General features: G+C 44.5%; 1 protein-coding gene across 1 annotated transcript in view; it reads left to right on the top strand.

Moving 5' to 3' along the window:
- The first annotated feature begins 415 nt into the window (after nucleotides 1–415).
- The window catches only part of MUC16 (mucin 16, cell surface associated), a 91323-nt gene continuing 69451 nt past the window's right edge, over nucleotides 416–22287 (top strand). The window contains exons 1-14 of the mRNA XM_063658436.1: nucleotides 416–472; nucleotides 566–633; nucleotides 2207–2379; nucleotides 15888–15923; nucleotides 16182–16247; nucleotides 17321–17445; nucleotides 17980–18047; nucleotides 18641–18816; nucleotides 19146–19181; nucleotides 19443–19508; nucleotides 20597–20721; nucleotides 20943–21010; nucleotides 21618–21790; nucleotides 22140–22175. Coding sequence (XP_063514506.1) covers nucleotides 416–472; nucleotides 566–633; nucleotides 2207–2379; nucleotides 15888–15923; nucleotides 16182–16247; nucleotides 17321–17445; nucleotides 17980–18047; nucleotides 18641–18816; nucleotides 19146–19181; nucleotides 19443–19508; nucleotides 20597–20721; nucleotides 20943–21010; nucleotides 21618–21790; nucleotides 22140–22175 — 1273 coding nt within the window. The remainder of the gene's footprint in view (nucleotides 473–565; nucleotides 634–2206; nucleotides 2380–15887; nucleotides 15924–16181; nucleotides 16248–17320; nucleotides 17446–17979; nucleotides 18048–18640; nucleotides 18817–19145; nucleotides 19182–19442; nucleotides 19509–20596; nucleotides 20722–20942; nucleotides 21011–21617; nucleotides 21791–22139; nucleotides 22176–22287) is intronic.

The raw sequence follows: 22287 nt of genomic DNA, 5'->3' as shown, positions 1-22287 counted from the left end.
TCAGCTGTATTTGGATTTCTTGCCTGCTCGAGTATTTGTGCCCCAAGACCTGAGCATAAGAGATCTTTGCCCGCCTCTTCTCAATGAAATGTCCATGACTTGTTCAACTTTGGCCACTCTGGGCTGAGAAGATTGAAGTTCCCTTGTGAGCTGAAGTCACATATCTAAGGTGGAAGCCCTTCCCCTTTCTCTGGCTGGCTGAGGGATAGCCCAGATGGGTTATCTCAAACCTCACCTACTGAACACTGTGGTCAGGTAAACGGTATTAGCTCCTTACGCCACATGCAGCTCAAGACTGAGATCGAGATGGGCTCTCTCTCTCTCTCTTTCCTTTCTTTCTCCAGCAGTTGTGAGTCCAGTCCTGATGCCATTTACTCTCAACTTCACCATCAACAACCTGCTTTACACCCCAGACATGGGGCACCCAGGCTCCTTGATCTTCAACTCTACTGAGAAGACCTTGAATCACCTGGTAAGAGCTAGACAGTGCCTACCATGGCCTGCCTTGCCCTTGCCCCACCTGGGCAAGGCATTCGATCCTGCTCATCTCCTTTCCTTCCTCTAGCTTAAGCCCTTGTTCAAGAACACCAGTATTGGTTCTGGCTACTCCGGCTGCAGACTGACCTTGCTCAGGTGAGCCTTCCTTCTCTCACATCATGAAGGGCTGCACACTCATAGGCAAGCCCACCTGGAGGTGAGGACCTGAGCCTGACACCCAGTAAGCAAGGATTATCAATGACTGGGGTCTTCCAGCAATGAAGACTTAGAAGGCACCCTCTCTGGCTGAGTATATCACAGAGGGCTTCCTGAAAGAGGTGTCTCTCAAGAACCTTAAATTATTTGGAGAAGCAGAGGCAGGGAGCACTGAGGCTCACCTATTAGAAAGGGCAGCATTGACTCATTAAGCGAACATGGAATGAGGCGCCTCAGGTCACGCCATGTGACAGGGGCTAAGGGTACCGAGAGAGTCAACCATGGGCCTTTCCCTCAAGGAGCCCACAATGTAGAGAAGGCAGCAACCACATGGACTTAAAACACTAGGAGAAACAGAGTTAGGATAACAATACACCTCTACATAGGGCCACAGGAGCCCAGAAAAAGGACTTTTAGCTCAACCTGAGACAGTTGGGCAGAAGCTGGAGAAGATGATGCCTGAGCCAAGTTTTGACAGTTGAGTGAACAATGGCCAGAAGATAAACACTGGCAAAGATATTATTTAAAAGGGTGGCACATCTTATGGAATGGGATAGATGGAAGAAATAGCCTAGTATGTGAAAAAAGTTCTATAAAATTCAAGAGTGTGGGGCAAGTAGCAATTGCATGAACGAATGAATGAAAAAATGGAAGGAAGGAAGGGAGTGATGGAGGGAGAGGAGGGATGAGAGAGGGAGATGGGAAGAAAAAAGAAGAGATGGGAGGAAAAAAGACAGAATAGGAGGGAAGGAGAGAAGAAGGGAGGAGACAGGAAAAAAGAAGGAAGAGAAAGGAAGAAAGGAGACTGATTGATGGGGGGACTGCCTGAGTGGATGGATGAGTGCATGGAGCATAGTTGCATGAGGAGTGAATGAATTGTGGGATGAGGCGGTATCATCAAGAGTTCAGGGTGGAGTTGGGGTTAGAGGAAATACTAGAGACATTTTATAGTATTTTAAGCATTAATAGTGTCTAGGGTGTGGCCCGGTGGCTCATGCCTGTAATCCCAGCACTTTGGGAGGCCAAGGCAGGCAGATCATGAGGTCAGGAGATCGAGACCATCCTGGCCAACATGGTGAAATCCGGACTCTACTAAAAATACAAAAATTAGCCAGGTGTGGTGGCACCTGCCTGTAATCCCAGCTACTCGGGAGGCTGAGGCAAGAGAATCGCTTGAACCTGGGAGGCGGAGGTTGCAGTGAGCTGAGATCGCGCCACTGCACTCCAGCCTGGCAACAGAGTGAGACTCCGTCTCAAAAAAAAAAAAAGAGATTGAGAGACAGGTCAGTTAAGAATGAGACCCTGGAGATCAGTCTCTTTACAGAAGGGAGACAGGGCTGTATAAAGAAGACCCAGAAAGAAATGTGTCTGAGAAACCAGACAACACCCAGTAAATAGAGATGTCCTAAGACCAAGAATGTGGGAGGATCCTTTAAAGAAAGAGTTGAACAGACTGTTTAACTCTCCCACAGACTGTTTAACTGTTCCCATTTGTATGTTCCAATCACTTCAGGACTGAGAAGGACGGGGCAGCCACCAGAGTGGATGCTGTCTGTACCTACCATCCTGACCCCACGAGCCCTGGGCTGGACAGAGAGCATTTGTACCAGGAACTGAGCCAGCTGACCCATGACATCACCCAGCTGGGGCCCTACACCCTGGACAGAAACAGCCTCCATGTTAATGGTGAGTGTCTATGCTGCAGCTGGGGTCTCCTACACTCCCAGGTCACTCTACACCAGTAGTTCTTAACTAGGGACAATTTTGCCCCCCAGGACACATTTGACAGTGTCTGGAGACATTTTCATTTTTTGTTTGTTTGTTTGTTTGTTTTTTGAGACAGAGTTTCACTCTTGTTGCCCAGGCTGGAGTGCAATGGCACAATCTAGGCTCACTGCAACCTCTGCCTCCCGGGTTCAAGCAATTCTCCTGCCTCAGCCTCCCGAGTAGCTGAGATTACAGGTGCCTGCCACCACGCCTGGCTAATTTTTGTATTTTTAGTAGAGATGGAGCTTCACCATGTTGGCCAGGCTGGTCTTGAACTCCTGACCTCAGCTGATCCACCTGCCTTGGCCTCCCAAAGTGCTGGGATTACAGGCATGAGCCATGGCACCCAGCCGTCTGCTAATGGCATCTAGTAAGTAGAGGCCAGAGAAGTTGCAAAACATCCAACAATGCACAAAGCAGCCTACTACTAAAACGCATTATCCGGACCAAAATGTCAATAAGGCTGAGGCTGAGCATCTGCTGTACACAGATTCCAAGTTCTGGTACAAATCTCGTAGTTCTTTGAGGGCTCATCTTTCAATGCTTAGCACATCAGAGGAGGCCAATTTCCTCTTCCTTTTCACCTCCTGGAATGAAATGTTTCCTCCTCCACCTTGATCCTGTCAGAGCCCAGCTGGAGTTTGCAGACGATGGGGAAAGAAATGGGTGAGGGAGGGTCCTATGGTTGAGTCTCCTCAGTGGGCAGTGGGTGCCCAGTTCACCCTCCTGCCTTTCATTTTCTCCATCATGACAACTCAAGGCAAATTCTCAGTTTCCATGGGCCAGTGGAATCCACTGACTTCATGAAATAACCCCACCCTGAGCAAATACCCCTCAAATAATAACTGTTTACACAACACCAATGGCAACAATGACCCAAGCAGCAATGCCACCGCCAAGAATAGCAACCATAACAGCAGCTCATTTTCATCAAAAGGAAACTGTAGGGCCGGGCACAGTGGCTCACACCTATATTCCCAGTACTTTGGGAGGCCGAAGCGAGTGGATCACTTGAGGTCAGGAGTTCGAGACCAGCCCAGCCAACATGGTGAAACCCCATCTCTACTAAAAATACAAAAATTAGCCAGGCTTGGTGGCATGTGCCTGTAATCCCAGATACTCGGGAGGCTGAGGCGGAAGACTTGCTTGAACCCGGGAGGCAGAGGTTGCAGTGAGTTGAGATTATGCCACTGCACTCCAGCCTGGGCAACAGAGCAAGACTCTGTCTGAAAAAAAAAAGGAATTGTGCCAGGAATTGTGATGAGAACTTTATATGCATTATCTCCTATTACTATTACCCAAACCTCCGTGAGTTACTATACTCATTTCTACAGAGAGCCTTTATGCATCCAGAGAGGAAGTAATTAGCCCAAATTACTCAGTTATAGCACAGGACAGTATGGAAACTCCAACCAAAGATTGGAGACTCATGAAAACTCCAGGCTCCTAACTACAAGACATCACTGTGGATCGTCCAAATAAAGCAAGCCCCAATCTCAGGACAGGAATGAGGCAAGAATGGCCTCTATGCTAATGATCTAACCTAATGCTGAATTTGTTATTTCCCCTCTGAATCCACTTGGAGATTTCCTTTATATCTGACTAGAAATAGAGGATATATACTCCTCTATCCTTGACATAGGAGATAATACACACAACGTATTTCATTGTAGTATCAAGTACACATCCTGTTCTGTGTCCATAGGATTATGACTAATTTAGGGCACAGCTTAACAATGTGGTACTATTGAATGACAGACAGATGTCTGTTTTGTTGGATGCAGGACAAGCCATGTAACCTCCCTAGACTTTAGTGTCCCCTCTGTAGAATGGAATAAAAATACTATGTGGGATTGTTCTGATAATCAAATGAGATAATTCAGGAACAACCCAGATAAATTTACAGGGCTGCCCTGGGTTCCGTCCTTCCTTGTATCTCTCACAGAGCCTCAAAGGAGATGCAATCCATGACCTAGAGAAACGCTCAGGACAAATTCTCTTTTCCCCAGTTCCTTTCTTGCTCCAATGGCAACGCCACCCTTCTCATCCTGAAGTCTCTTGTTTTTACCACCACACCCGTTTTGCCAAATTTTCTCCAGTATTCCAAACCATATGAAGCCTTTCTTTCTTTGTTTCTTTCTTTCTTTCTTATCCTTCCTTCCTTCCTTCCTTCCTTCCTCCCTCCCTTCCTTCCCTCCTTCCCTTCTTTCTTTCTCTCTCTCTCTCTTTCTTTCTTCTCTCTTTTTTCTTTCTTTTTTCTCTTCTCTTCTTTTCTTTTCTTTTTGAGACACAGTCTCACCCTGTTGCACAGGCTGGAGTGCAATGGCATGATCTCGGCTCACTGCAACTCCTCCTCCCAGGTTCAAGTGATTCTCTTGCCTCAGCTTCCTGAGTAGCTGGGATTACAGGCGCCCACTGCCATGCCACGCTAATTTTTGTGTTCTTAGTGGAGACGGGGTTTCACCATGTTGGCCGGGCTGGTCTCAAACTCCTGACCTCAAGTGATCCGCCCATCTTGGTCTCCCAAAGTGCTGGGATTACAGGCGTGAGCCACCAAGCCCGGCCCCATATGAACCATTTCTATCCCTCATTTCTCTATACTTTTACCTAAAAATACCACTGTCTTCACCCATCACATTTTTGTCAATTCTACATCACACACACACACAGAAAGTTGGAAAAAAATTATACTATCATGAAATTTTATGAAAGGAGGTAAGCTGAGAGAGTAAGAATCAAACTAAATTATCTTTATGGATAGAAAGCACACTCATCCATACATGTGTCTTTCCACCCTTGTAATGTATTTATTACTATTGCTGGTGCATACTAGATTCCCAATAAATAGGGACAGCTATTATGGTATTTTTATTTCAGGAATAATAATAGTGATGATCTCCACCATTATTGTCAAAGGACAAAACACAAAATAGGCACCAAATAAAATGTAGCCATTATCCTTTATTCACAAAAGATCTTGGCCCCACCTCTTCTCAATGAAGTGTCCATGACTTGTTCAACTTTGGCCACTCTGAGCTGAGAGGATGGAGGTTCCCTTGTGAGCTGAAGTCACACATCGAAGGTGGAAGCCCTTCCCCTCCCTCTGGCTGGATGAGGGATAGCCCAGATGGGCTTATCATGAAAGTGTCCCATGATTTCCATTTCTAGATCTACCATCTTCACCTCCCCTACCTCTCACCCATCATAATAGTCCTTCTTTACTCTTTCCTCCCTATCTACAGGTTATAACCGTCGGTACCGGACCCCTGCCACCAGCAGTGAGTATTCAAACCTGTGATATTCCAATGGCTTTGGGACCCTTCCTCCCCAAGGTGCATTCCTCAGAAGAGAAACTGATCATTCTCCCTCCCTACGTGCCCAGTCACAGCCTCAGAGCAGCCCCTAACCCATCAAGGTCTTGGTGTGAGTCAAGACAGAAGCCCAAATTCCAATTAGCTGTTCCTGTCCCATATTCCTTTAGGAGGACACCCAATCATTTCTCTATGTTCTTTTTTTCTCAGCTCCAGTGACTTCTACATTCTCCCCAGGGATTTCCACATCCTTCATCCCCAGCTCCACAGGTAGGAAGCTCCTCTCTGGCATCTATGAAATTTAACACTGCATGGTCTGTTCCCTGCTGACCACCCAGACTCAGCCTGTTCCACTCTCCCTCTCACTCTCTCTCTTTTTTTTTTTTATGGAGTCTTGCTCTGTCACCCAGGCTGGAGTGGAATGGTGTGATCTCAGCTCACTTCAACCTTCGCCTCCCAGGTTCAAGTGATTCTCCTGCCTCAGCCTCCCGAGTAGCTGGGATTACAGGTGCACGCCACCACGCCTGGCTAATTTTTTGTATTTTTAGTAGAGGCGGGGTTTCACCATGTTGGCCAGGCTGGTCTCGAACTCCTGACCTCAAGTGATCCACCCGCCTCGGCCTCCCAAAGTGCTGGGATTATAGGCATGAGCCACCACGCCAGGCCCACTCTCTAAATTTTGACCACCCCAGGCACTTGAGTGGTCTTCTAGCACCCTAACCTCTGTCCAACCTCAGGAGCTTTGCACTAGCGATTCCTGGAGACCAGCTATGGTTGGTATCTTCTCAACTTTCTAATTTTTTAAAATTAATTATTATTTTTTTTTTGAGATGGAGTCTCGCTCTGTCACCCAGGCTGGAGTGCAGTGGCATGATCTCGGCTCACTGCAACCTCTACCTCCAAGGTTCATGCAATTTTCCTGCCTCAGCCAGAAATTTTCTCAGTGGTCAAGATCGCACCACTGCGCTCCAGCCTGGGCAATGGAGCTAGGCTCCATCACAAAAAAAAAAAAAAAAAAAAAAAAAAAAAAAAAGATGGAAGTTGGGCATTCCTAACCCTTAACCTTGCCTTGTGATTCTGGAGTTATGGGATAGAACCTGGTGTCCCGTAATTTAAATTCCGCTTTCAGGCCTTCTGTTTTGTGAGTCACAACACTGCAAACTTTTTACATGCTGTAGACAGGATGTTCACTCTCCACTTCCTCACCGCTCTGCTCTAATCAATTCAACCATTTATGTGACGTGCCTAACTCCTCTGGGCTTGTACATATGTAACGTGTATTATTAAGCAAGTCATTCCATGATCAATGATGTCACTTTTTCTAGGTGCTTTCAAAATTTGTTCTTCATTATTGATTTTCAGTAGTTTGATTATGGTGTGTCTGGGCATGGTTTTCTTTGAGTTTATCCTGCTTAAAGTTTTTTCAGCTTCTTGAGTCTCAAAGTGTTTGTTTTTCAAAAAATTTGGGAAATGATCTGAGACTATATCTTCAACTTTGTTTTCTGCTCTGATTCTTTCTCCCCTTCGGACCTCCAGTGAAATGATGTTGCCCCAAGAGACCCTGAGGTTCTGTTCATTTTGTTATTTATCAATCTTTTTTCCTCTCTGACTTTCAGGTTTAATAATTTTTATAGAATATTTTCACAATCACCAAGCCTTTTCTCTATCAGCTCCATTCTGCCCATCCATTGAATTCTTTTTATCTCAGTTACTTTATATTTCAGTTTGAAAGTTTCTGTTTGGTTAGATAGATAGATAGATAGATAGATGGATGTTATAACGTATATGTTATATAAAAATATATTTATGGTTATACATATAATATATATGTTATATGTAGTTATTTATATAGCCATAACTATATATAAACTATATATAGTTATATATAACCATATATATATTTACCATATAGTAACCACATATATAAAACATATAGTTATATATATAGTGTCTCTATATATAGTTATAGTTATATATATGGTTATAGATGTAGTTTCTACCTCTGTAACTATATATAGTTATATATGTATGTTTCTCTGTATATAACTATATATATTTCTATATATATAGTTATAGAAATTATACATATAACTGGAAGATGCTGGGGAAAGATGGCATGAGGAAGCCTGGAGCAGTCATGGTCATCCCCACTCTGCTCCAAACTCCTCAAGAGCAGGAGAAGGGTCCTCGTCATTCTCCAGTCATGTTGACCTTGAGCAATTTACTTACCCTCTCAGTACCTCAGTTTTCTCACCTGCCAAGTGGGGATAATAATATTTCATAAATTGGTTGCAAATGTTAAATGCAACTCTATGTAAGAACACCTAGCACAGGGGCTACCAGAGAATTTGGTTTAACAAATATTTATCAAGCACCTATTCTGGGCTGGGCAGAGGGGATACGATGTTGACTAAGTCAAATGCAGTCCCTCCCCTCACCAAGTTTACAGTGTATTGGGGAAGACTGAAATGGAACAAGCAATTACAATTGACAATAAAAGACAACCAAGTTATTGAGCACTTACTATATGGCATACCATGTGCTATATATTTTTTACTTTCTATTTTTCATTTTGAAATAAATAAATATAATAAAATAAATAATAAATAATATCAATAAATAATAAATAACTTTTCATTTTGAAATAAATAATAAATAAATTCAGGGGATGTTGTAAAAATAGTGTAGTGTTACCCTATACCCTTCACCCAGTTTCTCCCCAATGGCTACATCTTACATAACTCTAATACAATATCAGAAGCGGGAAATTGACATTGTTAAAATCCATTTTACTGGTTTTACATGCGTGTGTGCGCATGTGAGCTTGTGTGTGTGCATGTGTGCATGCATGTGTGCATCTGTGTGCATGTGTGCACGTGTGTGTGCATGCGTGTGTGTGTGTGTGTGTGTGTGGGTAGCCCTATGCAATTTTTATCACATGGGCATAGCCCTATAATCACCACCACCATCAAGATTCAGAACTGTTCCATTCCCCCAAAGAGTCCCCTCATGCTAGCCTTCATAATCAAGCCCACCGAGCCCAACACTATTGAATAGAATAACTATTGCTATTCTGCTCTCTATCTCCATCTCCGTCTCTATAATTTTAGTTTGAGGATGTTATATAAATGGAAATGTACAACATGTCACCTTTGAAATTGGCTTCTTTTCCACTCAGTGTAATGCCCTGGAGATGTGCTCTTTTTAACAGTCATGTAACCTTCCTAATTTCCCTCCAAAATATCATTATGCCCCTCGCTGCTTTTTTTTTTTTTTTTTTTTTTTTTTTTTTTTTTTTTTTTTTTTGAGACAGAGTGCTTTGTCGCCCAGGCTGGAGTGCAGTGGTATAATCTCAGCTCACTGCAGCCTCTGTCTCCCGGGTTCAAGTGATTCCCCTGCCTCAGTCTCCCGAGTAGCCGGGATTACAAGTGCATGCCACCATGCCTGGCTAATTTTTGTATTTTTAGTCGAGATGGGGTTTCACTGTGTTGGCCAGGCTGGTCTTGAATTCCTGACCTCAAGTGATCTGCCTGCCTTGGCCTCCCAAAGTGCTGGGATTACAGGCGTGAGCCACCGCGCCCGGCCCATTATGCCCATTGTATTACAGTGGAAGAAACTGAGGTATGGACAGGTAACATGTCCATGGTCACTTGGCTGGTGAGGGGCAGAGAGGAGATTTGAAATCAAATCTGACTCACTAGTGTGGCCATAACCATGGTAACTATGTCTCTCTACCATGTGGTCTCCTCTTTATTAAAGAAAGGGCAAGTTCTGGGAGTTTTGGGCTTGAGTGGGGAAGGGTAGTCAAGTAAAGCAGGTGAGAGAAGGTCTGCTTTAAGGACTGCTGTTTGATTTTTGTTGTTGTTGTTCAGTGTTCAATGGGATTGAGTTGGTTCTTTTTTCCCTTCTTGTTCCCCAAAGCATGAGACTGTTCCGGTCCTTTTCCCTTTTGTTAGGGAAAAGGTATGGCTAGAGTTTGTTAGGGCGGGTATGGGCACCTGGCAGAGTCTGAGACCTCAGCTTCCAGTAGTCACACATTCTTACCCAATACACCTACCCTAGTCCCCTAACCTGCTTCTGGTCCCCTAACCTGCTTCTGGGCCCAGGTAATGCATTTTAGGAACATCCCACTTTTCTCCTTACCTGGCTTTCCATTATCCGTCCAAACTAAAGCACCCACCTGTCTGCTTCAGACTCTTGCTTCAAGCACCCCATCTGGGTCCTCAGAAATTGACTTACAGTCAGTTCAGATCTGACTCAGGCGTGGCCTTCTTTTCTCCTTCCTTGCAGCAGCCACAGTCCCATTCATGGTGCCATTCACCCTCAACTTCACCATCACCAACCTGCAGTATGAGGAGGACATGCGGCACCCTGGTTCCAGGAAGTTCAACGCCACAGAGAGAGAACTGCAGGGTCTGGTGAGAGCCCCGCCCACCTTACTCCTCCCTCGCCCACTTAAGACAAACCAGCCCACCTCACACTGCCTCACCCACTGATGCCAGCCATGCCCACCTCATCCAACCCCAGCCACCTTTCCCTGCCCCACCCACTGATTTCAGTCATGCCCACCTACCCTGCCCCACCCACATCACTCCAGCCTGGTCCACCCCTCCAACACCCCATTCTTCCTGGCTTCCCACAGCTGTTGTTTCTCACCTCCCCTCTCCTTCCTTGCAGCTCAAACCCTTGTTCAGGAATAGCAGTCTGGAATACCTCTATTCAGGCTGCAGACTAGCCTCACTCAGGTGAGACCCTCCCCAAGAAAAACACAGCCCAACAGGTGAATATGACCCTAGTCTCTGGGTTCCCTGACTCTGTTCATACTTGGAACAACTATTGCCCATGGATACTAAGCATCACCACCACCAGCAGCAGATAACTATTCCTAAGACCCAAGGCACTGCATTATGTACTTCATATTTAATGCCTCATCAGTGTTTGCAACAGCCTCATGAAGCAGGAGCAGAAGGGGAAACTGAGGCCCAGGTTAAGTGGCTTGTGCCGGGGCACACAAAGCAACTCCAGCACTTCAGGTTCTAGATCCAAACTCCTATCCCTTAGGTGACACTTCCTCCTCTGCCCCCATTATGAACTTGCAGCATGTGGAAAACCCCAATCTGACTTCCCTCTAAGGCAACTTGCCCAGAGAATCTAAGAGGGGAGGAAAGGAAGGCATTCAGCCCTTACAGGCAGGAGGTCAGCTCCTGAGTGGCTCAGATGCAGCCACAGAGGGCCTGGCCAGTCTGAGGGTGACTGAGAGGCACCGAGGGCACTGTCCCTGAGTGCCGGAAAGGGCAGGTCCTTTAGGGTAGACATTGGTTGATATAATTTCCTGCCTGGCATTCTCATCTTCCACACCTCTCCCACAGAATCTCCAAGTGTGGCTCTCCCGAGAGAGAGTCAGTCATCTACCTCCAGCTTCCTTTCCTTCCCAGGGGGAAGACAGGACAGGGGTCCCTAGTGGCTAAGAGCATTGGTGTACTCAGGCAGACCTCAGTTCTAAACTAACCCAGCTCTGCCATTTACTATCTGTGACTCTGAGCAAGTGCCTGAAGCCTTCTGTGCCCTGTTTCCCAACATATTATATATATAAAATACATATATTATATATAGACATATATTTTATATACATATTGAGGCATATTTTATAAACATATGTTTATAGACATATTTTTATATGCATGTTATATACATATATAACATGATATATGTAATGTATATATTATACATATTGTTATATTGTATACATGTTATATATGTTATAACATATATAGTACATGTTATATATGATATATTATATATAATTATATATTATATATAATTATATATTATATATAATTGTTATATATAATTATATATTATATATAATTGTTATATATAATGTATATATTATATATAATTATATATTATATATAATTGTTATATATAATGTATATATTATATATAATTATATATTATATATAATTGTTATATATAATGTATATATTATATTTGTTATGTATTATATACAACATATAACAACATATAACATATACATTATATATTGTTATATATAATATATACATATATAACATATGTATAACTTATGTTATATATAATGTATGTAACATATATGTGTATGTGTGATGTATATAACATATCTGACATTAACATATAACATGTTAAAATATATTATATATGTTACATATTATATATTATGTATCATAATATAATATGTATAAATATATAATATATAAAAGTATATAAGTACAAATACATATAATATATAAATATATATTATGTATAGTATACATGTGGATACATATAACTTCTACATATACCTAGTATATATTCTATATATAAAGAGTCCATGAATTACAATGATTCAACTTATGATTTTTCAAACTTTGCAATAATGCCATAGCAATATGCATTCAGTAGAAAGCATACCTTCAACACCCATGCAACCATTCTGTCATTCACTTTCAGTACAATATTCAATAAATTATATGAGATATTCAACAGTTTATTATAAAATAGTCTTTGTGTTAGGTGATTTTGCCCAAATGTAGGCTAATGTAAGGGTTCAGAGCATGTTTAAGGTAGGATAGGCTAACCTATCATGTTCTGTAGGTTAGGTATAGTGAATTTTTATTTTTATTTTTATTTTTGAGACAGAGTCTTGCTCTGTCACCCAGACTGGAATGCACTGGTGCGATCATAGCTCACTGCAGCCTTGAACTCCTGGGCTCAAGTGATCCTCCTACCTCAGCCTCCTGAGTAGCTGGGACTACAGGTGTGTGCCACCACACCTGGCTATTTTTTTTTTAATTTTTTTTGTGTGTGGAGGGGAGGGTCTTGCCATGTTGCCCAGGTGGCCTTGAACTCCTGGGCTCAAGGAATCCTCCCACCTTGGCCTCCCAAAATCCTGGGATTACAGGCGTGAGCCACCACGCCTGGCTACAGGGCATTTTTGACTTATGACATTTTCAGTTCACAATGGGTTTGTCAGGGCTGGGCATGGTGGCTCACACCTGTCATCCCAGCACTTTGGGAGGCTGAGGCAGGTGGATCACTTGAGGCCAGGAGTTTGAGACCAGCTGTCCAAATGGCAAAATCTTGTCTCTACTAAACATACAAAAATTAGCCAGGCGTGGTGTGACAACTGTAGTTCCAGCTACTCGGGAGACTGAAGCGTGAGAATCACTTGAACTTAGGAGATGGAGGTTGCAGTGAGTCAAGATCGCACCACTGCACTCCAGCCTGGATGACAGAGCAAGACTCTTGTCTCCAAAAAACAAAAAACAGGCTGGGTGCATGGCTCATGCCTGTAATCCCAGCACTTTGGGAAGCTGAGGCAGGTGTATCATCTGAGGTCAGTAGTTCAAGATCAGCTTGGCAAACATGGAGAAAACCCATCTCTACTAAAAATACAAAAATTAGCTGGGTGTGGTGGTGGGTACCTGTAGTCCCAGATACTCGGGAGGCTGAGGCAGGAGAATGGATTGAACCTGGGAGGCAGAGATTGCACTGAGCCGAGATCACACCACTGAACTCCAGCCTGGGCAACAGAGTTAGACTCCATCTCCAAAAACAAAAGAAAACAAAAACAAAAAAAAAAAATAAAAAACATGGGTTTATCAGGACATAATACCATCATGAGTCAAGAAGCATCTAAATGTACATGGTAGTTATATAAAAATAGTTATATAGTTATATACAATAGTTATATCTAAACCAGTTTAATATATGTTAGGTAGAGGTATATGGTAGTTACATAAAAAATAGTTATATAATAGTTATATAGTTATATAATTATATAAAATAGTTATATATAAACCAGTTTAATATATGTTGGGTAGAGGTATAATAATATATATTATATATACTATATAATATAATAATGTATAAAATGCAAAACGATATATATTTCTATATTGTTTATATTTACAGGTCTACATTTTGTATATTTTATGTTATATATAATTATGTTATACATAATATAATTAGTATAGTACTGACTGGGGGAATTGAGCAGTACCAACCCATAGGGATGCTTTGAGGATGAAAATATGCAATTATGAATACAAAATGCTGGGCCTGCTGCATAGGAAGTATTTAATAAATGGTAGTTGTTACTATAAAGTCGTTCCTACTATAGAGCTACTCACAACCCTGGGACATAGGAGCCCCTTTCCCTCTAATCACTCAGTAGTGGGTGGCTAGGTAGGTGAGTCCACATCCTGTGGCCGGGAACAGGTGCTGAGACATGAAGACCTTCTGACTCCATGTTGGACCAGCCACAGTTTCAGACGGACCAGCCAAAAAGGGCATTTTCCCCAAGCCATTTAGCTCCCTTGAGTCTCATAACAAATCTCTTAGCCCTGCTGGTCCATGGGATCTAGAGAGGATGACTTGAACCTTCTGATCCCACCATTTGAAAACGCCATGCCGTGGGCACCAGTAGGAGGGCCACTGCTAGGCACACCAGTACAAGGGCCACTGCCACGGATTACAGATTAACCCTATGTATAGCTGTCGCATACCTAGTACTTTAGGAGGCTTATTCAGGGCCATGCAGATCCCTGGCATTATTATCCTAGGATCCTACACCAAGCAAAGCAGGAGCTGCCCCTCCTCATAAACCCATAAGCCCTCCTCTTGAGCAAAGCAGCTGGGAAGGCCAGAAGTTATTCAATCTCCCTTCTGCCCCAATTCCAAAGACAGACTCAGCTCAAGCCTACATGCAGCAAACCCTATAAAAGTCTCACCTCTTGGCATTTCTGCCATGGTAATGCTTTCTACTTCCACTAATAATCCTAGTAATTTGTTTATGGTGGGCATCTCTCTGATGAGAGCCACATTCTTTTTTTTTTTTTTTTTTTTTTTTTTTTTTTTGAAACAGGCTTGTTCTGTTGCCCAGGCTGGAGTGCAGTGGCGCGATCTCAGCTCACTGTAACATTTGGCTCCTGGGTTCAAGCAGTTCTCCTGCCTCAGCCTCCCAAGTAGCTGGGATTACAGGCACGTACCACCACGCCCAGCTAATTTTTGTATTTTTAGTAGAGATGGGGTTTCACCATGTTGGCCAGGATGGTCTCAATCTCTTGATCTCCTGATCTCCTGATTTGCCTGCCTTGGCCTCCCAAAGTGCTGGGATTACAGGCGTGAGCCACCACACCTGGCCTGAGAGCCACATTCTTGTTAACCACAGTTTCCCCAGAGTCCACATTAGGGGTTGACAAAGAGTGGAAAGGAAGGACAAAAGGATGGAGAGGTGGATGGACTAAGCATATGTAGGTTCTTACCCAGGCCAGAGAAGGACAGCTCAGCCACGGCAGTGGATGCCATCTGCACACATCGCCCTGACCCTGAAGGCCTCGGACTGGACAGAGAGCGACTGTACTGGGAGCTGAGCAATCTGACAAATGGCATCCAGGAGCTGGGCCGCTACACCCTGGACCGGAACAGTCTCTATGTCAATGGTAAGCAGCTGTGATGTGGTTGGAGGCTCTTCCTCCTTGCTGGGCAGCCTGTAATCTCTGGCTTGAGGTCACACTCACTGCCAGGCATTTGAAAATTCAGCCCTGTGCTCTACATGGGATGACTAAGTTCTTCATGGTACTAAGATACCTCATGGTATCTTTTTTTTTTTTTTTTTTGAAACGGAATCTCACGCTGTCGCCAGGCTGAGGTGCAGTGGCATGATCTCAGCTTACTGCAACCTCCATCTCCCAGGTTCAAGCAATTCTCCTGCCTCAGCCTCCCGAGTAGCTGGGACTACAGGTGCATGCCACCACACCCAGCTAATTTCTGTATTTTTGGTAGAGACAGGGTTTCACCATGTTGGCCAGGATGGTCTCAGTCTCTTGACCTTGTAATCCGCCTGCCTTGGCCTCCCAAAGTACTGGGATTACAGGCTTGAGCCACCGCACCTGGCCAGGACTTCATGGTTTCTTCATCGTCATGGAGTGAATTCCATCAGGGCATTCTTCCCTGATGTGAGGGCGCTGATAGGAAATCTTTAATGGTCCCTGCTGCATGAAACTCCTTCCATTGCACCAGGGTAGCCCTGACCCCTATTTTGTCCCCCACATCTCCTTGTCACTTACCCACACTCCTCCCTCCTTCTCTATGCAGGTTTCACCCATCGAAGCTCTATGCCCACCACCAGCAGTGAGTATTCAACTCATGTCCACATGCCCATGATCCTACACCAAGCAAAGCAGGAGCAGCCCCTCCTCATAAACCCATAAGTCCTCCTCTTGAGCAAAGCAGCTGGAAAGGCAGAAGTTATTCAAGCTCCCCTTTGCCCCAGTTTCAAAGACCGACTCAGCTCAAGCCCACATGCAGCAAACCCTATAAAAGTCTCACCTCTTGGCATTTCTGCCATGGTAATGCTTTCTGCTCTCACTAATGAGGACTTCTCCTTAGCTCCTGGGACCTCCACAGCGGATGTGGGAACCTCAGGGACTCCATCCTCCAGCCCCAGCCCCACGAGTAAGTACCAGTCAATGACATCTCTATTACAGCATGCTATCTCTGTCATTTTTACTCAGATGAAGATGGAAAGTCATAGCAAATCTACTGACAGTGAGTGGACCAATGAAATTTGTTGGCCACCTAGTGTGTACCAGATCCTAGAGATACAGGAGGGAGAACAAAACCGATACAAAATCTCTGCTCTCAGTGAGCTTGTATTCTTGTCATGATGATGATGTTGATGGTGGTTCTGTTGATGATGATGATGATGATGTTGCTGGTGATACTGTTGATGATGGTGATAGTGATGTTGATGACAATGATGATGATGATGATGATGATGATGTTGAAGAAAATGAGCTGGTGATGGTGGTGGGGTTATTATGGTAATAATGATATGTTGAGTGTGATGATGATGGTGGTGGTGTTGATGATGATGATGATTATTATTATTATTATGCTAGTGACATTGTTGATGTTAATGGTGATGTCGATGACAATGACAATGATGGTGATGAGGATGATGTCGGTGATGGTGGTGGGGTTATGATGGTAATGATATGTTGGGTGTGATGATGATGATGCTGGTAGTGGTAGTGTTGATGATGATGATGGTTATTATGCTACTGACATTGTGGATGATGGTGATGGTGGTGTCCATGACAACGATGATGGTGATGAGAATGATGTCGGTGATGGTGGTGGGGTTATGATGGTAATGATATGTTGAATGTGATGATGGTGATGATGATGTTTGTGGTTCATGATGGGGATCATCATGGTGGTGCTGGTGGTATTTGTGATGACAATAATGATAATAATAATGATGACAATGATAGTGATGATGATGATGGTGATAATAAAGATAACAGATATCACCTTACAATATTGAGCACTAAATATGTGCCAAGAGCTATGTTCAGTATCTAACTACTATTGTATAATCTACTTTAGAAAATGAATTGTATCATAGATAAGAAAGGCATGGAAAATATTCATTATGTCACTCAATTTAATTGCTGCATATGGTTATTACAAAGTGCTATTCTCTCTACTTTGAACATAATGTTTATTTCCCACTCCCACTACAGCTGCTGGCCCTCTCCTGATGCCATTCACCCTCAACTTCACCATCACCAACCTGCAGTACGAGGAGGACATGCATCACCCAGGCTCCAGGAAGTTCAACACCACGGAGAGCGTCCTGCAGGGTCTGGTTAGTGTCCTGCCCTCCACACTGTGCCCTGCTCACGATACCCAGTCCCTCTTATATCATCCATGCCAGGGCGATGGAAAAATATCACACCCAACTCACTCTTGCCCCAAGAGATGCAAGCCTCAGCCGGGAGCGGTGGCTCACACCTGTAATACCAGCACTTTGGGAGGCCAAGGCGGGTGGATCACCTGAGGTCAGGAGTTTGTGACCAGCCTGGCCAACATGGTGAAACCTCATCTCTACTAATATACAAAAATTAGCCAAGCATGGTGGTGCATGCCTGTAATCCAAGCTACTTGGGAGAGTGAGGCAAGAGAATCACTTGAATCAAGGAGGCAGAGGTTGCAGTGAGTCAAGATCATGCCACTTTACTCCAGCCTAGGCAAAAAAGTGGAACTCCATCTCACAAAAAAAAAGAAAAAAAGAGAGAGATGCAAGCCTCCCCCACCGAGGCCAGCCCTGCCCACCTCACTTCTGCCTGGCTCTTACATAAAACTTAGCCCTCCTACTCACCGCCCTCTCCCTCCTCCACAGCTCAAGCCCTTGTTCAAGAACACCAGTGTCGGCCCTCTCTACTCTGGCTGCAGATTGACCTTGCTCAGGTGAGAACTTAGAATTTCCAGCCTGGCTGCCCCACTTGTACTCACTCCAAAAGACTTTGCACTGCTTCCTTGCTGCACTTCCTAGGGATATCCTCACCAAAGGTGGAATTCAGGAGTCACTGGCTTCAGGATCAGTGTGTTTCCTGACAGTAACACCCCTACACTCCACCTCAACAGAGAGAATCTGCATGGCCCATCATCAAGATTGAGCCCCTCCCCTTATCATCCCTCTGAATTCCCTCCATTCCCTGTGCCTCCCTTTCCTTTACATGTTAAATTCTGTCCCCAGGATTTCTTTCAGGACAATCATGCCTCATCCACATGCTTTCATCCTCATTTTGAGCTCTTCACTGGGCTCAAGTCTGGCTCCCCTGTCCCATCCATGAAAATGTCAGTTTCATCTTGTCATTGTATCCGTGACTCCGCTCACAGTCCTCAGCAAGCCAATAGTCCATGCACTAAGAGTCAATGTGGCTTCTCACCTCTTTCCCAGGTTTCTCATTTCTCTGGTCCTTGCTGTCCTTCCCTCAGCAATCGCAAGACCCTTCCTAGATAATCTTTTCACTGTCATTTTTCCCACTGACCCTCCCCAGGCCTGAGAAAGATGGGGCAGCCACTGGAGTGGATGTCATCTGCACCTACCACCACCTTGACCCCAACAGCCCTGGACTCAACAGGGAGCAGCTGTACTGGGAGCTAAGCAGGCTGACCAATGGCATTGAAGAGCTGGGCCCCTACACCCTGGACAGGAACAGTCTCTATGTCAATGGTGAGTGGCTGTGATGTGGTTGAAATCTCTTCCCCCTTGCTTGGCAGCCTCTAATCTCTAACTAGAGGTCAGACTCCCTGCCTGGCCTTTGAAAATTCTGTCATGTGCTCTACATGGGATGACTAAGGTCTGGACTTCATGGTTTCCTTACCATTGTGGACTGTATTCCCTCAGGGCATTCTTTCCTGATGTAAGGATGCTGACAGGAAATCTTCAATGGTCCCTGTACCATGAAACTCAGTTCATTGCACCAGGGTAGCATTGACCTCCATTTTGTCCCCCACCTCTCCTTGTCTCTTACCCACTCTCCTCCCTCCTTCTCTATGCAGGTTTCACCCATCAGAGCTCTGTGTCCACCACCAGCAGTAAGTATTCAACTCATGTCCACATGCCTCAGTTCCTACACCAAGAGGAGCAGAAGCTGGCTCCTCCTCATAAACCCATTAAGTCCTCTTCATAAGCAAAGGATTTAGGAGGGCAGAAGTTATTTAAGTGCCCCTCTGCCCAGCTCAAGAGACCGACCCAGCTCAAGCCACACATGCAACAAACCCCATAAATAGTCTCCCCTCTTGCCATTTCTGCCAAGAGAGTGCTTTCTGCTTTCCCTGATGAGGACTTTTCCTCAGCTTCTGGGACCTCCACAGTGGACCTTGGGACCTCAGGGACTCCATCCTCCCTCTCCAGCCCCACAAGTAAGCATCAGTCAATGACATCTCTATGAGAGCATACCTGATTAGTGTAAACATCTCTGTCATTTTCACTCAAATAAAGATGGAAAATCATAGTAAATCTAGTGATACTGAGTGGAAAAATTTGTTTTGGCCACCTACTGTGTACCAGACCCCAGGAATACAGTAAGAAAAAGAAAATCAATTAAAAAAAATCTATGCCCTCAGTGAGCTTGTATTCTTGTGATGATGATGATGGTGGTGGTAGTTACGATGGTAATGATGATGTGTTCAGTGGGATGATGATGATGGTGGTGGTGGCATTGTTTATGATGATGATGATGATGGTCATACTGTTGATAATGGCGGTAGTGATGTTGATGATGATGGTGATGGTGATGAGGATGATGCTGGTGAAGGTAGAGGAAGTTATGATGGTAATTATGATGTATTGAGTGTGATGATGATAGTGCTAGTGTTGCTGTTTATAATGATGATAGTGGTGATCTTGATGATGGTGGTGGTGATGTTGATGATAGTGATGATGGTGATGAGGATGATGCAGGTGATGGTGGTGGAGGTTGTGATGGTAATGATGTTGTATTGAGTGTGATGGTGATGATGATGGTGGTAGTGTTGCTGTTTATAATGATCATGATAATGATAGTGTTGATGTTGATGGTGGTGGTGATGTTGATGACAATGACGGTGACAAGGATGATTCAGGTGACGGTGGTGGGGTTATGATGGTAATGATGATGTGTTGAGAGTGATGATGTCTGTGGTGGTCATGATGGGGATTATCATGGTGGTGATGATGATAATAATGATGGTGATGATGACAATGATGGTGATGGTGATGATGATGATAGTAAAGTTAACAGAAAATGTCAGACAGTATTGAGCAACAAATATTCACCAAGAGCTAAGCTCAGCATCTACTATTATATAACATACTTTTTAAAAAATAAAGTATATTATTATAGGCAAGGGAGGCATGGAAAATACTTTGTCACTCAATTTAAATTCTGCATATATTGAAAGATAAGTCTATTGCAAACTCCTATTTTCTCTGCTTTGAACATAGTGTTTATTTCCCATTCCAATTATAGCTGCTGGCCCTCTCCTGGTACCATTCACCCTCAACTTCACCATCACCAACCTGCAGTATGGGGAGGACATGGGTCACCCTGGCTCCAGGAAGTTCAACACCACAGAGAGGGTCCTGCAGGGTCTGGTGAGAGCCCCACCCATTTTACTCCTGCCCCACCCCAGATACATCATCCATGCCAGGGCTATGGAAGAAGATCGTATGCATCTCACCCTTGCCCACAAAAGATGCAAGCCCTGCTCACTGAGGCCAGCCCTGCCCACTGGTGCCTGCTCCACCCACCTGACTTCTGCCCCACACACATGCACCTTAGCCCTCCTACTCACTTTCCTCTCCCTCCTCCACAGCTTGGTCCCATATTCAAGAACACCGGTGTCGGCCCTCTGTACTCTGGCTGCAGACTGACCTCTCTTAGGTGAGACCTTAGAAGATCCAGCCTGGCTGCCCCAATTGTTCCCACTCCAATAGACTTTGCACTGCTTCCTTGTTGCACCTCCTAGGGATATCATCACCAAAAGGGGAATTCAGGAGTCACTGGCTTCAGGACCAATGTGTTTCCCGATAGTAACACTCCCACACCTCACCTCAACAGGGAGAATCTGCATGGTCCATCATCACGATTGAGCCTCTATCCTGATCATCCCTCTGAATTCCCTGCCCCTCCCTTTCAGTTAGGTGTTAAATTCTGTCCCCAGAATTTCTCTCAAGACAATCATGCCCCATCCAAGTGCTTTCATCCCTGTTTCCAGCTCTTCACTGGTCTCAAGTCTGGGCTCTCCTGTCCTCATGCTATGAGAATGCAGGTTTCACCTTGCACTTTTATAAGCACAGTTGTATCCATGACTCTGCTCACAGTCCCAAGCAAGCCAGAAGTCCATGCACTCAGAGAATCTAAGTGTAGCTTCTCATCTCTTTCCCAGGTTTCTCATTTCCTCTGGTTCCTTACTGTCTTTCCATCAGCAGTCTCAAGACACAACCTAGGTAATCTTTTCATAGTCATTCTCCCCACCTACCTTCCCCAGGTCCGAGAAGGATGGAGCAGCCACTGGAGTGGATGCCATCTGCATCCGCCATCTTGACCCCAAAGGCCCTGGACTCAACAGAGAGCAGCTGTACTGGGAGCTGAGCCAACTGACCAATGGCATCAAAGAGCTGGGCCCTTACACCCTGGACAGTAACAGTCTCTATGTTAATGGTGAGCAGCTGTGATGTGGTTGGAGTCTTTTCCTTCTAGAGTCTGGGTAGAATCTAATCTCTGGCTTGAAGTCACACTCCCTGCCTGGCCATTGAATATTCTGTCATGTGCTGTACATGGGATGACTAAGTTCTGGACTTCACAGTTTCTTCATTATTGTGAACTGTGTTCCCTCAGGGCTTTCTTCCCTGTTGTGAGGATGCTGGTAGGAATTCTTTAATGGCCCCAGTCCCATGAAACTCACTGTCCCATGAAACATATTTAGTTGCGTCAGGATTGCCATGACCCTTATTGTGTCCCTCACATCTCCTTAACACTTACCAAGTCTCCTCCCTCCTTCTCTATGCAGGTTTCACCCATCAGATCTCTGTGCCCACCACCAGCAGTGAGTATTCAACTCATGTCCACATGCCCCTGATCCTACATTAAGTGGAGCAGGAGCTGGCCCCTCCTCTTAAATCCATAAGTCTTCCTCTTGAGCAAAGGAGCTGGGAAGG

The sequence above is a fragment of the Pongo pygmaeus genome, chromosome 20, assembly GCF_028885625.2.
Source record: "Pongo pygmaeus isolate AG05252 chromosome 20, NHGRI_mPonPyg2-v2.0_pri, whole genome shotgun sequence".
In the NCBI taxonomy this organism is placed as follows: Eukaryota; Metazoa; Chordata; class Mammalia; order Primates; family Hominidae; genus Pongo; species Pongo pygmaeus.
This window is presented reverse-complemented; position numbering and strand designations above follow the sequence as displayed.